General features: G+C 56.4%; 1 protein-coding gene across 1 annotated transcript; it reads right to left on the bottom strand.

Moving 5' to 3' along the window:
* Positions 1-221: 221 nt before the first annotated feature.
* TLX1 (T cell leukemia homeobox 1) lies at positions 222-5535 on the bottom strand. Its single transcript, XM_055300667.1, has 3 exons — positions 4904-5535; positions 2575-2776; positions 222-444 (listed from the first exon to the last, which is right to left on the bottom strand). Exons 1-3 carry the CDS (start codon positions 5496-5498, stop codon positions 222-224), a joined length of 1020 nt encoding a protein of 339 aa, XP_055156642.1. The 5' UTR covers positions 5499-5535.
* Between the last annotated feature and the right edge of the window lie 11089 nt (positions 5536-16624).

Raw genomic sequence — 16624 nt, 5'->3', positions numbered from 1 at the left:
TCTGGAAGGAGGTCCCGTGTCCCTGTTTCCCTCCCGCGCTCTTTTTTTTTTCCACCGAAGAGAAAACAGCGTGGGCAGGAGCACAGGCCCGTGTGGAGGGGTGCCTGCGCGTCCCCCTCCCGCGTGCAGCCTGAAGCGGGAGGGGGGACGGAAAGTCCTGGCTCTCAGCCTCCGCCACCCCACGGCTGGACGCTGGCTTTCGCAGGGCGTAGCAGGCAGGCTCACTCGCAGGCCGACGCCACGGATGTGACGCTGGTGATCTTGGTGGAGTCGTCAGACCACGGCTGCAGGTTCTGCAGGGCGAAGAGTGAAGAGTTGTGCACGCACAGTGGGTCGGCGGGCAACGGCTGTGCCAGACTCTTCTGGAAGGCCTCTTGCTGCAGCTGCAGGAGAATGCGGTTTGCCTGCTGCCTCTCAGCCTCACGCTCCTCCGCGGTCTGCCGCCTGCACCGGGGATAAGCCGTTACCGATGCTTCGGTGCGCTCCGGGGAGATAGCCTGGACTTGCACTGCTCCCTTCACAGTCCTCCCCAGTTCCAGCTTGGGCCTTTTTAACACACACCCTTATCTGGAGGGTCCTGACTCCAACAGACTGCAAACCCCAAAAGTCAAAGGAGCGCAGGTACCCAGTGGGACAATCTGCTGCTAGGCCCAAGCATCTGGTCCCCCCCCCCCTTCCCACTAGCCTCCTCTTCCCAGGGGAGGATGGCATCTCTCCTCTCCCGAGCTGCACTGTCCCAAGCCTAAGGAGCACCACCCTCCCCACCAGCCCAGGGCAGAGACGGCGGGGGGCCGGTGGATTAGGAGCTGCTTGGCCTGACCTCTCGGCTCCCCCTTTCCTCTGCGAGCCTGTGGCAGGCTTCCTACCTCCTGCCGCGAGCCCCGCGCCCGGCCGGGACTCCCGCCGGACCAGCCGCCTTCCTCCGAAGCAGTGCGGGGAGGCGATGACTCACTTATTCCATTTAAAGCCTCCCCTCCACCCCGTCAACTGAGATCAAACGTCTGTCTCTAAGGTGGACAGACCTAATGGGAGTCCCGGGGGCCTCCAGAAGCAATTTGTAGGCGATCGATGAAGCTGCGCGAAGCCGGCGAGGGCCTCTCCCAGCGGTGGCCGCCGGCCTCTTTCCCGAGGCCCCTTCTTGCCTTTTGCTCCGCGAGTCTGACTGTCGTCCTAACCCTCTTTCCTGCACTTCAAACGGCCGGACTGGTTCTCTTCCTTTTAGGCTTTGTGCCTGGATCTCCTTTTTTCTCTCACCCCCACTTCTTTCGTTCTCTCAGAATTAGGAGAATTTGTTTAAAACGAAAATGAGGCTTAATGATCCATTGCTTTCCTTTATTATCCTAAGACTTCTTCAGGCTGCCTGTGTTTTCCTTTTCTCCTTGGGGTGAGCTATTTATCTTTGCCCCCTCCCCTCTCTCAGCCCCTCTTCCAGGGGCTTGCCTTGTCCCTCTCCTGGCTGAGGCTGCAGCCTGGGGTGGGGGCGGGGGGCTTGGGAACAGTAGTGGCCGCACCCCTATTCAGCTAGCCCTTGCTACACCTCTTTAACTAGCCTTCCAGAGGTCTGAAGCCATGACCCCCATGTCTTCCCCAGGAGAGCAGGGGGTGGGCAGAGTCGTGGGGCAGTGGCTTCCTTTGTGGCCACAACGTCGGAATCCCCGGCAGATTCCTCGCCTTCATTAAAAAAAAGAGACAACTCCCGATTCCTTCCTCCAGCGCTAGGCCGGCTGGGCCCAGAGCCGCGGACTTCGCCGAGACTCTCCTGCGCTCTCCGCCCTGAGGCCTGAGCTGGCGAGAAACTTCTCGCGCCTGTGGAACGGAGTATGCGTATGCGGGCCGCTGTGCGCGAGGGTACAGGGGTGCAAGTGGGCGCAACTGGAGAAGGCGCCGGTACGTGGCGATTGAGTCTGGCAAGGAGTGTGGGCCGCGTTGAGAGAGAGACAGAGAGGTGTGTGTGTGGGGGGGGTAGTGTGGTTGTGGGTGTGTGACGGGAGAAGGGTAAATGTGTGTGTCTCACGCACACCCATCTGCTCCTGATTGATCCCTCTTTCAGTGGGACTCTCCAAAACCCCTCCGCAGCCGGCGCGGATTGATTTTCCTCTTCCAGGGTGGGGGACTGGCTGCGTGAGGGCGGGCGGAGAGCCGGGGGAGGAGGGAGTCAGCAGGGCCGGGGTCTGGGGCCTGGCCGCTCCGCCTGGAGCCCCGGCTGAGGCGCAGAAACAAGGCGCGGGCCATCCGGCCTCCGGCCTCGGTGGAAGAGGCATCTTTGAAAGCGCGAGTTTGCGCAAACAAAAAGTCCCTCAGGACTCGCTGGTCTGCAAAGCGCAGACTGCATGGACTGAGCTCTGGCCCCGCTGTCTCCCCCAGCAGCGGCGGCGACCGGCCGCGTCTACACCGGCACTGAGCGTGTCGGCCAGAAAGCCAAGAAGCCTCCGGTAAAACAGAGCCAGGGCTCTCCAGCCCCACCCCGGGCGCCGGCGAGCCTAGAGGGGGCCGATCGGAAGCCGGCGAGCAAACGGGGTGCGACCGCCCTAGTAGGGACCCCGGGGCAGAGAGCCGCCCGCCCAGCGCGCTCACCTCCACTTCGTCCGCCGGTTCTGGAACCAGGTTTTGACCTGAGCGTCGGTCATTTTGAGCGCCTTGGCCAGGGCGGCGCGCTCGGCCGAAGCCAGGTACTTCTGGCGGTGGAAGCGCTTCTCCAGCTCGCAGATCTGCAGGCGCGTGAAGGACGTGCGCGGCTTCTTCTTCTTGGGGGGCGTCCGGTTCTGATAGGGGTGACCTATACGGCGTGTTACAGTGAAGGGTGAGAGGGCCACTGGAGCGGGAGACAGACAGACGGCAGAGGCAAGCGGCAGAGCGTCAGGAGGCGTCCCAGGCCCGACTCCCCGCGATCAGCGAGCGCAGCGGCTAGACCCCAGGAGCGGGGCGGCGATCCTCCCGTCAGCCCTCGGCTCCTAGCCCGCGGCGGGAAGCGGCCCCCTCCCGCCCGCCAGGCCGACGCCGCCGCCGCCGCCGCCACGGAGGCCTCTCTAGCCCGGGGCTCCCAAGTGCCCAGCCTGAACCGGCACAGTCGCCGCCCCAGTCTCCTTGAGGGGCACGTCTGAGGCGAGCTAAAGGTCACAGTCCCCCACAGCCCCAGGCCTCCAGCCTCAGTGAAGCTGCCCAGCAGCCAGAGGCTGTGCTTGGTCAAGGGGAGGGGGGTGCTCGGGTCTTGACCTGAGCGACCACCACACAGCAGCATACACAGACACATCACATACCACAGGGGCAAGTTACAGATCTATACATCCCATCCGACACAACAGGCACAGGGGCAGACACAAACAGGACACAGGGCAACACAAAGCAGCACAGGGTGACAGTGATTCACTTCCTGAGAACCTCCTTCAGGCCTGAAGCAAGATTAGGGTGGGCTGTGGCTCCCCAGGTAGGCCCTCTGTAGAACACCTTTTACCAGAGACCCAAGACCAGTAGGTTCTGGCTGGAGGGTTCGATTAGAGCCCTTCAAGGCTGTCCAGGCCTGGGTGGGGGGAGTGGAAAGGGCAGCAGGCTCTGCCTCCCCAGGCCTGAGAGGACTTGGGTTGGGGCACTGGGATCCCTTGAGTACCTTAGGTCCGTCCTTCCTGAAGGCCCAGAGCAGACCGGCTGTATTGCCTCTGCTGCACCGCACCCCCCTCACCCCCACCTTTGCCACAGACCCAGGCTGGAGCCAGGGCTGCAAGGCGGGAAACGGGAGCAGGGGGCCTGGGGTGCCTTGAGGTCTCCTAGCTGAGGGTGTAGCTCTAAGCTGCCTGTCTCCTTTCCACCCCTGGGCCCTGGATCCCGAGCCCCATGGGAGTCACGTCGCCAACGGCAGCGGCCCGTACCTCCTGCCTCCTCTCTCTGAGGCCGGGCCAGGAACCCAGGCTTAGCTCGTGGCTACTTCCCAACCGGCTTGGGAGCTGGGCTCGGCAGGAGGATCGAGGATCGAGGATCGTAGCCTCGGATCCCAGGAATGCTAAGGGGCAGCGGGAAGAGAGGCCGGAGAGAAGGGCGCGCGCGTGAGCCAGAGCTGAGCGCCGAGAGCGGAAGCGGGAGCGGAGGGAGCCGGGGCGAGCGGAGGCCGGCGCGGAGCTGGCAGCGAGGAGCGCGGCAGCCCGCCGCGCTGAGTGCGTAATCGTCCCAGGAGTTGTCCTTCGGCCGCCGATCGATCGCGGGCCGGGCGGGTGCATTATTCACACTGGAGGGAACAGGGCTGGGCCCAGAGGGGAGGACGCCATGCCGGGACCGAACGAAAACGAAGCAGGAGGCTCAGCCTCACGCTGCCACCGAGCCGGACGAAGCTCGCAATCCGGGAAGACGGGCCCGTCAGCCCTGCTGTTGGACTCAGGCTCCGGCCTCTGCCGTGCGGGCAAGCGCAGCGGGCGTTGGACCTCCGGAGCGCCAAGTGGTGTGTGTGTGCGCGCGTAGGGAACGAGAGGTGGGGAACCTGTTCTTTCCTTGCGCCTGACTCTGGGGCTCCCCGCCTCGGCCAGAGAGCATTGGCCGGGACGGAAGAAACAGTTTGTTCACGTTGCGCCCCTTTCTCCAAGATTCCCGAGCCCCAAATGCGGGCGAAAGGTAGTCCCGAAGCTACACCCCCCTTCCCTCCGCCCGACTGAGCCCAGGGACTCCGAGAGGGGACCTGGGAGCGCTTCTCAGAGTGGGGGTCCTGCGGGAGAGACCGAGAGGGGCCCAGACTGGGAGAACTCTTCGAGCGTGGCGATTCCGCGAGCGTGGAAAGGTGGCGGGCGGCTGCGCCTGGGGGAAGTACCAAGAGAAGCTGGGCAACCTGGTGCGCAGAGGGGCCGCGGGGAGCCGCCGGCCGGGGAAAGGTAGCGCAGAGCCCGGGCCGCGGCCAGGCGGGGCGCGCGCGGGCCGGACTCACCTGTGAACCTGTCCTTTGTGTATCTGCGGTTACTCTCCATCCAGGGGAAGGTAAGGCCGGTGAGGTTGTTGACACCTGGCACCGCAGGCACGGAGGGCACGGTGGGCAAGCCGGTAGCCAGAGGCTGAGGGTGGGCCACCGCTCCAGCAAGCGGCCTATGAGCGGGCACCCGGATCACCCCCGCAGCGCTCAGGGCCCCCCCGCCGCCGCCGCCGCCCCCGCCGCCGCCACCGCCGCCACCGCCGCCGGGACCGGGGCCTCCCGCCAAGGCCATGTTCACGTTGTAGGAGCCAGCCAGCGGGCCCATGCTGCAGGCGCCGCCGCCGCCGCCGCCGCTCGCCGGGCCACCAGGGCCGCTTGGACCGCCGGCACCGTAGGCCCCCGCGCCCCCGGCCCCCGCCCCGGCCGCGGGGCCCCCGCCGCCGTAAGCGTAGGCGCCTCCAACCAAACAGCCAAGGCCGTATTCTCCGTCCTGGAGGCGCGAGGCGGGCCCCATGCAGCCGCCTTGGTCCGGGCTATTGAGGATCTGGTCGATGCCGAAGCTGATGGGCTCCGCGTGGCCCGGGTGGAGATGGTGCGGACCCAGGTGCTCCATGCTGGCCCCCGGCCCCGGCCCCGCGGGGGGGCCTGGGCGGCGGCGTTTGCTGTGTTTGGCTCGGTGGGCAGAGCGCAGGGGCGCGGAGGCGGCGGCGGTTCCTGGCTGTGCGGAGACTTGGAGGCGAAGTGCGCGGAGGGCTAAAGTAGGGGGGAGGGGAAGAGAGAGGGGGCGCCGGATTCTTCCCCTCTCCGGCTGCTCCTTCCCCTCTCCCGCTGCTAGCTAGATGTTGACTCTGGGACATCAATCACAGGGCGAAAAAGCCCGGTGCGAGCGAGCCTGGCCGTTTCGGCCGGGTCTCTCCATTGGCTGTGCGTGGAGAGGAGCGGGGTGAATGACAGCGCGGGGGAGGGGCGGAGAGGGGGAGAGGGAGGCCGGGAGCCGAGACTGATGCAGGAGCCAGAGACCGAGGGACCGAGACTGAGGCTCGGAGAAGTAGTTCGGGAAGAGAGAGAAGGGATTCAGAGACGTAAGAGCGAAAAAGAACAGGAGGCGGCCATTCCCAGAGAACCATAAACAGACGGACCCAAGGAGGTGGAGGACAGAGCCCTCTTCCCAGCCTGGCAGGAGTCTCTCCTCACTCTGAATTGGGCCATAGGGGTCCGGCTTACTAGGCCTCTGGGGAAGGGTGTCCCTGCGCTACTGGAGAATCTCCCCAAGGGCTCAGCTGGGAAGCGTCTGTCCTTCAACAAGAGGATTTACTCCAAACTTCAAGTCTGGCCTGTTAGAAAGTAGAAGACTGTCTACTCCCCAGGTATGGAGCCCAGGCCCCTGAGGCAGGAAGGTGAGTTCAGGCTTGTCCTTTTTAAAAACACAAGCCTATGAATAACTGGCTATATGTTGTTGAAAAAAATCAGCAACCACTCCAACTCAGCCTATTTAGAGAAACTGAGGAAAGGAAGACTTCCTGAGAGGCAGCCACAGGTCCAGGGAGTTGGCTTGGGCCTGCTTCCAGGGTGCCCATGCCTCAAGATACCACCTTTCCTTTAAAATAAACAGATGCCTGGAGAAGCAGTTCCTACTGTATGTGAATTAATTCAATTAGATTGCTTTCACCTAGCAACTAGCCCTGGGCTGGCTATTCCAAGCAAGAAACCTTTGGACTATGGTGAGGAGAAGGAGTTATTTTCTGACTTTTGGAATCCTGGGAGGGAGGCCTAGGGACTTAAGGCAGTAGGGGCTGAGGTTGGTGGGACTAAGATCAGGGAAGTGCTTGCTTCCAGACAAATTGAGACCTTTTAAAGTTTTGTCTTTGGCTGACTGGCTTAGAGCCCAGGAGAGGAGGAGGAAACTCCCTTTTTCTGCTTCTTTTCTTTCCCCTCTTCATTAGGGAAAGGTCTGCTCCCTCACAGGAGCCAAGCTCTGGGAAGGGTGCAGATTGGATCACTTGGGATCTATTTCCAGTCTATATTAGATTCAACAGATCTTCAAGGAGGGACTGTCGCTATCAGGCAAGATGCTAGAATGTGAAATTTTTCCATTCTACTCTCCAGGTCTCATTATTGTCTATTTGTTTTAGTCATGTCTGTTATTTCCACTTGAAGAGATCTCCTTGGAAGCAGGGAGCGGCTTACTCATCTCAGTTTCCTTGCTGTGGAGTACAGCCCCAAACCATAGGATATACCCATCCTCAGTAAAAAATGAATGAATGAACCTCCTTATTCAACAAATATTTATTGAATACCTACTACATGTCAGGCATTGTTCTTGGCATTGGGAAAACAGCAGTAAACAAAACAAAGGCCCTGCCCTCATGGAGTTTACATTCCATAGGAGGGGTCAGACAATAAGCAAAAAACCAAATGCAGTAAGTCAGATGGTGATAAGTGTTATGGAGAACACTATGAGCTTCACCAACTCTTCAAGATGAGTATTAGTCTTATTTTATAGATGTAAGAAGGCCAAATTTCAGAAAGGCTAAGTCACCTCGATTTGATCAAGATGGAGGAGCTGGATTGGACTTGCTTTTATGGGTTAGCCTGGAAACCTGGCTGCTAGTTGGAAGCACATCTATATGGGGAAAACCTTGTCTGGGCTCCAGGCAGGAGAACAAAAGCCCACTCAAAGCAAGGCCAGATGTGAAGTAGGTGGTGGTTTGTAAACACTAAGCAGAAACAGGAGAGAGCTCTACTGTCTTGCCAGTTTGCTTCTCTCCATCCACCCAATCCAGGTTCTACACCTCTACCCTGGAGATTCCATAGCTTTCTTCAAAAGCTGTTTGAGCCTGAATTTGTCTCTTTCCTGTCTCTTATCTTGGGGGAACTGGGAACTAAAGCAGAGATAAATATAAGTGTTTTACTGAGAAACTACTACGTGCCAGGCACCATGCCACACTGATCTCATTCAAGACTCACAACTCTGTGAAGTTAATGGCAACATCTCCAATTTGTAAATAAGAAATCTGAATGAATGTTCATAGTGATATTATTTATAATGGCCAAAAAGTGGGAACAACTCATATATTCATCATCTGATGAATGGATAAATAAAATGTGGTAAAACCATAAAATGGAATATTATTCATAAAAAAAAGAATAAAAAGGAAGTCCTGGTTCCTGCTACAACATGGAAGAACCTAGAAAACATTATGCTAAGTGAGAGAAGCCAGTCACAAAAGGCCATATGACTGCATTTATATGAACCATTCAGAATAGGCAAATCCATGAAGGTGTAGAAAGTAGATTAGTGGTTGCCAGGAGTTGGAAGAGGAAGTGTAGGAAGTGTCTGCAAATGGATACAAAGTTTCTACTTGGAATGATGAATATTTGGAATATTCTGGAATTAGATGGTGGTAATGGTTGTACAACTTTATGACTATATTAAAAACCACTGAATTGTATGATTTAAAGGGAATGTTATGGTATATGAATCATATTCATTTTATTTTATTTTTTTAATTTTATTTATTCATTCATGAGAGACACACACACACAGAGAGGCAGAGACGCAGGCAGAGGGAGAAGCAGGCTCCATGCAAGGAGCCGGACGCGGGACTGGATCCCAGGTCTCCAGGATCACGCCCTGGGCCGAAGGCAGGTGCCAAACCACTGGGCCATCCAGGGCTGCCCTTATATTCATTTTAAAAAAAAAAAAAACAAAAACTGAGACTTGGTAAGATGAACAAACTTGCTCAAATTTCCACAAACAGAAGATTGATCTGGATTCTCAAAACCTGAACTCCTTTCCCTGTATGAGACTGCAAAGCATGGAGAGGGGTACTTCCACTTCCTTTGAGACTGGATCTCAGTAGCCCTGCTCCTTTTCATGATTAACTACAGTTTTGCCTGCTGCAATTAAAACCCTGCCTTTCTAGGTTATCCTTAGAACAATTTCCCTTTGCCACTCTCTGGCCCATGCAGGCAGCCTCCAGAGTGGTCCTAACACTCCCCATTCCTCCCTCCCTCCTCCTCTGGATGAAACTTCCCAGCCCCTACCCTCAGTCTTTCTGATCTTGCCTGTTCCATCCATTTGGGCATCCCTGCCTTACTCACCTCTTGAATGCCTCAGATCTGTCATCAGTTGGTCAGGGTCCCCAGCAGGAGATCTCACCCTTGCTGGCCCAGCCAGCCCAGGGTTGGCAAAGGCCACAGCTGCCTAGTGGCCCATTAAGACTGTCAGGATGCTCTTCTCATCAAAATCCTGCAACCCAGGGACCTCCTGACTTTCTCCTGCCCTTACATCCATTCCCCTCACCCATCTCTTCCATACCCCACTCTGCCCCCACAGCTCCTCTTTATCAGGGTTGACTTTTCTTCCAATCCAGTTCTGAGTTGCTGGCCTCCCCCAGGATGGGGTTCTTTGTGTCCAACTTCACCTCGACCTTTGTTTTCCAATGGGGTAGTTGCTGAGGGCCAGGGGTACCTTTCAGTCCCCTTCTCTTCCTATGAAGTTGAGACAAGAGGGTCAGGAGTCACTGACTTTCCCCCTCCCCTCCCCGCTTCCCAGAAGCAGTGTTACTGGAGCACTGAGTGCTGCTGCAGGTTGGAGAGTTTTCTGAACCGAGGAGAAGATTCCCATGGAACTTACCTTTGGGGCAGGTTTGTGTTGGCACAGTGTTTCTGCCCACCTCACGGAGTACCCTTGTTAGGTAGGAGTAGAGGAGGAAAAGAAGGCAGAAGGACAAAGCACGGTGATGTTCTAGGCACCTTCCATCACTGTGATTATCTCGATTTATCCACTGGTAACTCTGTGATGTTATCTCCATTTCACAGATGAGAAAACTGAGGCACTGAAAGCTGGGAAGGGACAAGGACTGGACTCAAAATGCTGTTTTTCTGACTCCATTCATTACAAGCTGACTTCTCTTTTTTTAAAATTTATTTACTCATTCATGAGAGACACAGGGAGAGAGAGAGGCAGAGGGAGAAGCAGGCTCCATGCAGGGAGCCTGATGTGGGACTCGATCCCGGGTCTCCAGGATCACACCCTGGGCCGAAGGCAGGCACTCAACCACCGGGCCACCCAGGGATCCCCAACAAGCTGATTTCTCAATACCAAACTTGGTAGATGTGGCCTTTGCTTTGTAGGAGTATCTTGTGCACATGCACACAGCTAGGTGAGTTCCAGCCCTAAAGCTACCTGGTAACCACCTCCTCCCCAAGCACCATCCACTCCCCTAGCCTGCAGAATAAAGAAGTGCCTCCAATTAAAAGAGGAGCAGCTGGGGCTGAGACTGGGGCTGGGGGAGGAGAGCGGGGAGGGCTCAGCCACAGAGGGCAGCCTCTTTGGATCCCACAAGGCTCCCTCCCCCCTCTGGGAGAGACCCTTGGGCCAGGGGTTGTCCTTTAGCTTAGGGGAGTGTGTGTGTGTGTGTGATAACTTAATTACTTTGTGTTTGTGGGACTGTGTGTCCATGAGGGGAAAGCCAGATGTGAAAGTGTGCATGACAGTGAGGGTGGCCATGCAGATGTACTGGGCATGTCTCTGAGGAATAATTTTTAAAATTTACCCAACAAATATGTATTGGATGTCTATTATGTACCATTGTGAGGCTGTTGGGATTCAACTGAAAGCAAAACACATATTGGTAAGGGGGTTGAGGGTGAGGAAGGGAGTCTGGGTTGTTTTTACAACTGGATTTGTCTTTGTAAGAATCCAAGAATGTAAGAATGTGTTTTCTGTAACAGATAAAAGTGTATCTCTCTAAGAGTGTGTCTCTCTAACTTCCTGTGTAACAGGCACATATGATGGGCTGAGAATATCCTTCAGCTACTGTGTGAAAGTGTGAATGTAATGATGTGTGAGTGTGTGTGTGAGTGTGTGTGTGTGTGTGTCTGTGGGAGAGGTGTCTTCCATAGTGCAGTTATCAGGGCAATGGCCACATGAAGGACTGTGGGTATGGAAAAGGGGTGATGGGATATCCCCAACAGATATGCAGCAGGAAAGTGTAGAACAAGCTGAGAACTGTGTAAGGGGATGTATAACATGAAGCAGTTCGTGGTGAGGCCGTTGGGATCTGGATTTCCAATACCAAACATGCCAGTTCTGCCTTGCTCACCTGCCTCAGGAGAGGGGGCAGAAAATGGAAGGGCAGGTGCAGCTGGTGGTAAGGACTTAGAGACCCAGTAAAGGCACTCCCCTTCCAAGGTGTGTGGGAGGGGGTTCACTCTTGGAAGCTAGGCTGGGGAAGAGGGGAGAAAGCAGGTCAGGCTGGCTCCAGCTACACAACTCAATGATTTCTCAGGGTTGTCCAGGGCCAGCCCCAGGTGCTCCAACTCAATCCTTACAGTAGCAGGGACAGGGAATCTCTCCAATGTGGAAGGACCCCAAAAAGATTGAAGACAGAGGGTCAGAGGACAGACATTTCCTGTTGTAAGACACACCTCAGCTATCACCTAGGTTAGGAGCCAGCACCTTTCTTCTCCTCCCACTTCCCCTATTGAAGGCCTGCTTGAGCAATGGGGTCATTAAATCTAAGCCCTGTCCCATAAGGCTCCCCTTCTTGGCTTCTGACATAAAGGAAGCTATGGGCCCCATTACCTCTGGGCATCAAGCTAGGGTCTCCGGTCTCTTTCAGACCAACTGCCTCCCAAAGGAGGCGTAGAGACCTTCAGTTCCCGCCATCCAGAACTGGTGCCCTTGACAGAGTATATCTTTGATGCTAGGTCTTCTCTGAGGATTCCAGAACAGGGAAAGATTGGGCAGGAGAGGATAGAGCTCTGTGGCCTTGCCATCCCCTGAAGCTCCTGAAGGGCTCCCTAGACACCTAGTGTCTCACCACAGAACCCCAGTAGAGTACCCCAGCCTAGGACCCAGGACCACAGACATACCCCAGCATGCCTATCCCTGGCCTCCATCCTTGGCCCTACCTAGTGGACAAGTGGGGTTCAAGTTGGTCCAAGGAATTTTGGGCGGCAGAGAGCATTCCATAGCCAGCCCCCCAACTGTGGTGCAGGGGAGAAAGAAGAAGCAGGGAGAGCTAGCTTGCTGCAGGCCAGGCCTCCGAGGGCCATTACTACCTTCTAGGAACCTACTCCCTGCATTGGGGGACTGGCAGGCTCTTGGGAATCTGTGGGCCGGACTTCTGCCAGTGTGCTGTTCTCTCACTGTCATCTCAGTCAAGCTGAAAGAGGGGCTTCCCGGCTGGGCCACAAACTCTCAGCGGCCAGACCTACCCAGACTTCTCTCCTCGATGCAGTTCCCCAGCCATCTGGGAGCATACACTTGGGCCACAGAAGAGCAGGTGACCTCCTGGTTCCGAACCCCAATTCAGTCCTGGGCTCTGGCAGGAGGTGGGGGGAAAAGCCTGAAGGTCTCTGGTCACTCATACCCGGTCAACTCATACCCGCTTAGGCCATCTTGGCTTGGGCGGGTCTGGAAGTTTCTGCGGGCACTCAAGGCACGGCAGAAGCTGCCAAGCGGAGCTGGGGCCACGCTGCGCTGAGGATGGAAAACCAGGCTGGCCAGTTCAGCCCGCAACTGGCCGAGAGGGCCAGGCTGCCGCAGAGCTGCACGGGGTGGGCTGGGGAAGTGCCCTCAGCATAAGTGAGATGAGAGGGAGTTGGGGTTTGAAATGAACTGGCTCGAGCTAGTCTTCCATGGTGGGGGGGGATGGGGGGGGGAAGGATTTCTGACTGGGAGCCCCAGCTGCTGGGCTGTGGGTGAGGTGGTGTGCTCCACACTCAGTCCTGACTGCACATGGCACCCCCCCAACCCCGCATATACACAAGTGGTCCCTGGCAGACACAACCAACACCCGAGGCTTTCCAGATCCAGCGTTGGAGCAGATCCAGCACCCTCTCTCAGGCCCAGGCTGACCCACATTCACCCTTGCCCACAAAACCATGCACTCCTGTGTGCAATCCCGGCAGGGCAGCTGCTACCAAGGCCTCCTTCCCGCATGCCTCGCACAGGTATGCACAGACGCTACAAACCTGGTACGCTGACTTCCTGCGCCTCAGCTAAAAAACACATCCCTCCCTTCAGGCACACACTCTGCCGGCCACGGTGGGCCCACAGTCAGCCACACAGTTTCCCAACTTTTCTGGGGAGGACGAGGGCGGGGAGGGCGGGGGTGGGGGAGCCGCAGGTGCCAGAAGTTGGGGGGTGGGGGTTTCTAAGGGGGGAGGGACTGTATCCATATGTATGGTTCCGCACACAAAGAGCAGCTGCCCTAAGCTGAGCCCCAGGGGGCCTAGAGTTGCACCGAGGCGGCGGCGACCCAGCTAATTGAATTAGACCAGCCAGGCCCTGCCACCCGCGCGCCACCCGTGGCCGCTCTGCCACCGGTCCCTGGCCGCCGCAGGCGCTCGGTGGGTGCCGAGGGACGAATTGAGGGAAGGAGGTACCGCCGCCTGAGCCCCTGCCCAAGGCGTCCTCTCCCCCCGGAAATAATCCCATTGTTCTGCGGGCTGCGTGTGGCACGGGGCGCCTGGGATCCCCAACTGGACTGCGACGCTGTGATTAATGGGACAGCGGCAAGGGAGCTGACACGAGGAGGGCCCGCGGCCTCCCTCCACCCACCCTTCTCTCTGGTTCTCATCTGCCTTGGGTTCCCGTGCCCCTTCCCACCAAGTCTGAGAAGTGTGGACGGAAGGGGGAGGGAAGCCAGTGGGCCATCGGAAATTAGACCAGTTGGATGTCTTAGTGAGGGAGGCGGGCTGCATAAGGGCCTCCAGAGCTGTGAGTCCCTCTGCACTGAGTAGGGTGCTGAGGGTGTGTATGAATGTGGCTTAAGTGCAGAGTGTGGGGCTGCGTGTGAGTGAGATATGAATGGGGGATGCTCCTGTCTCTGGGGGCCCTACCAAGCCCAAGGCCAGAGAGGAGCCCCTGGCACTGCCCTGGGAAATGCCTTCCCAGGGCACCTGCCTTCAAATAATGGATTTCCACAGCTGCTTCACCCAAAACCCCACCCGCATCCCCACCACCAGCCACGGATAGTGTGGCTCCTAAGCCCATCCCCCACCTCCCTGCCCCCACCTTTCTGGATAATGATTTCCAAAAAGGGGTATCTTTTTGTTCAGCTCTTCCACTCTGACCTCTTCTGCACCTCCACTGAGGCAGCAGTCTTTTGAGGTCTGACTCATAGTGCTCCAAGCACAGAAAGTTCCCTGACATGTGGCTGGGAACTAACTCCTCTGTCCAAGGTGGCCTTCCAGTCGCTGAGGTAGGTAGCATGTCTGTATGTCTGTCCTGCTCTACGCTGCAAGTGCCTGGGAGCACATCAGAGTCCCAGCTGGCCCTTCAGCACTGACACTCACTTACAGGTGCTCTCAGCACCAGTGACATCTCCTTGCCTGGTGATCTCCACCCAAGAACTGTGAAGACCAAGGCTCTCAGGAGGGTGGGCACAGAGCTATGCTTCTGGGACCATGGGGCATGTTCACATCCTTGCCTTCTCCACCCAGAAGCAGGACACATGGGACTGGCCCACAGTGTGTATGTGTTGGTGGGGGGTGCCCTAGGGGACCGAGCCATGGATCCTAGGAGGGTGGAAGAGGACCACCACCTGGAGAGCCCAGAGCTCTGGCCATCCAGTGGTCAGCACTGCTACTGAGACCTTGCCCCAGCCAGCGCCTCTGACCCTCAGACTTCCTGCCGGCTGTTGCCCTCCACTGCTGACCACTGAGCTCTGCCAAACCACCCAGGTTATGCGATCAAGACAAGGTACCCTAGAAATGCAAATAGGGGCTTGGGAGCCTCATGCCCACCAGCAGGGCTCAGTGCATAGGGCAGGGACCAGGACCCCTTGAAGGAGTAACACCAAGAGACACAGTGGTTGGCGCCCCCACCCACACCTCCCTGCCCTGATACCCCAGGCTCCAGAGACATGGTGGGGGCAGGGTCTGGGGCAGGCCCAGGGGGTCACCCTGAGAGCGCTAGGCACCAACATCACCCTGCTCTCTCAGGCCCAGGGCCTGGCCATGGCAGCCCTCATATTTCCCGGGACTTTTACTGCAGCACTGAGATGAGCAGTGACATCCCCCTCTCCCCTTTCATAAATATTGCATCTTCCCAATGCAATTACAGGAGACGGAGCGGCATGAGTGTTTACTAAATAAGATTATGGGGTAATGCTAATGCAGTTTATGTCTGCGCTCTGACACCAGACAAACTCCCTATTAATAACCTCTCAATGAGGCGCGAGGCTCAGAAAGCAGAGCCTGGGGCTGCCCTGGCTGCGGAGGAGGCAAGGATGGCCACCATGTTGGGGGTTCCCTCGGCTCCCACCCTCCTCTTTGGGCCTCTTGGCTTGGAGTTCCCTCCACACTCCTTAAGATCGATTTCCACCTCTCAATTCCAGAGTCTCACTGACACCCTACTTCCTCCACTTCACTTCTGTTTTTGGCAACAGTTTGGTCCTGCTGGTCCCCTCCCATCTCTTTGGAATTCATGCTGCTGGAGGGGCCCAACGCTCCCCCTCTAAGGGACTGTGCAAGGCACATTCTTCTTGGGCTTAGAAACCACTCACCATTGCCTATGGGAAAATTCAAGCCCTTTATCCCGCCATTCAAGGCCTTGTATTGACCACTTCATTGGTAGTACCCTCTGCCAATCCCTGGCTACCATTCACCATTTTGTATCAACTGAGACAAATACTCTCATACCTTTCCACTTACACCCATCTCCTCAGTGCAGTGCCCTGAGAGCACCCACTTCTCCCCTATCCCAACCACACACACATACACACACATCCTACTCCTACTTAAAAACTAGCTCAAATTTCTGCCTCTCCTGACATTCTCCAGGAATAATTCATGAGTCCAGTTGGTCAACAGCACACAAGTTCTAAAAATTACCTTTTGGGATGCCTGGGTGGCACAGCAGTTGAGTGTGTCTGTCGTTGGGCTCAGAGCATGATCACTGATCCAGGGATCTGAGGGGAGCCTGCTTTTCCCTCCATATGTCTCTGCCTCTCTCTGTGTGTCTCTCATGAATAAATAAATAAAATCTTTTTTTTTTTAAATGGTGTGTAGAGTCTTTTTTTTTTTTTAAATTTTCCTTTTATTTATGATAGTCACACACAGAGAGAGAGAGAGGGAGAGAGGCAGAGACACAGGCAGAGGGAGAAGCAGGCTCCATGCACCGGGAGCCCGACGTGGGATCCGATCCCGGGTCTCTAGGATTGCCCTGGGCCAAAGGCAGGCGCCAAACCGCTGCGCCACCCGGGGATCCCAAATAAAATCTTTTTTAAATTTACCTTTTTATTGTTGTTGTAGATATGGAGTCACAGAGACATGGTTTGGAGTCCCAGCCACACTGCTTTGTAAATGTGTATCAGCACAGATCAATGAACTTCTCAGGCCCTTACTTTTTTTTTCTTTGGTTTATAAAATAGTCACAATGAACTCTGACTTTTCTTTCAGCAAGCCACTGTCAGAATCTTCCTAGTTCATTGGGTGTATCTCTGCTTTACTGTCCTTCTTATTGTATTGAAATTTGTGTAAAATGTCTGTCATCCCTACCTGCCTGGGAGTCATTGAAACTCCCGATTGGTAACCCCTGTTCAGTTTCTCAGAACTGTTGATGAGCTCCCAGGACTAGTAGAAGGTTTTTTCCTTGCCTTCCTCATTTCCCTCCTCCTGAGGCCTCCTTAAGGTCCCATTGAGAGGATAGGGCTAAGGCAGTAGAGACAAATTCTGGAAAAATAGAACATCAGTGAAGCAGAAAAGTATAGGCAGGATTTC

The sequence above is a fragment of the Nyctereutes procyonoides genome, unplaced genomic scaffold (genome assembly GCF_905146905.1).
Source record: "Nyctereutes procyonoides isolate TBG_1078 unplaced genomic scaffold, NYPRO_anot_genome, whole genome shotgun sequence".
NCBI lineage: Eukaryota > Metazoa > Chordata > Mammalia > Carnivora > Canidae > Nyctereutes > Nyctereutes procyonoides.
The sequence above is the reverse complement of the archived record's forward strand: the minus strand, read 5'-3'. Positions and strand labels throughout refer to the sequence as shown.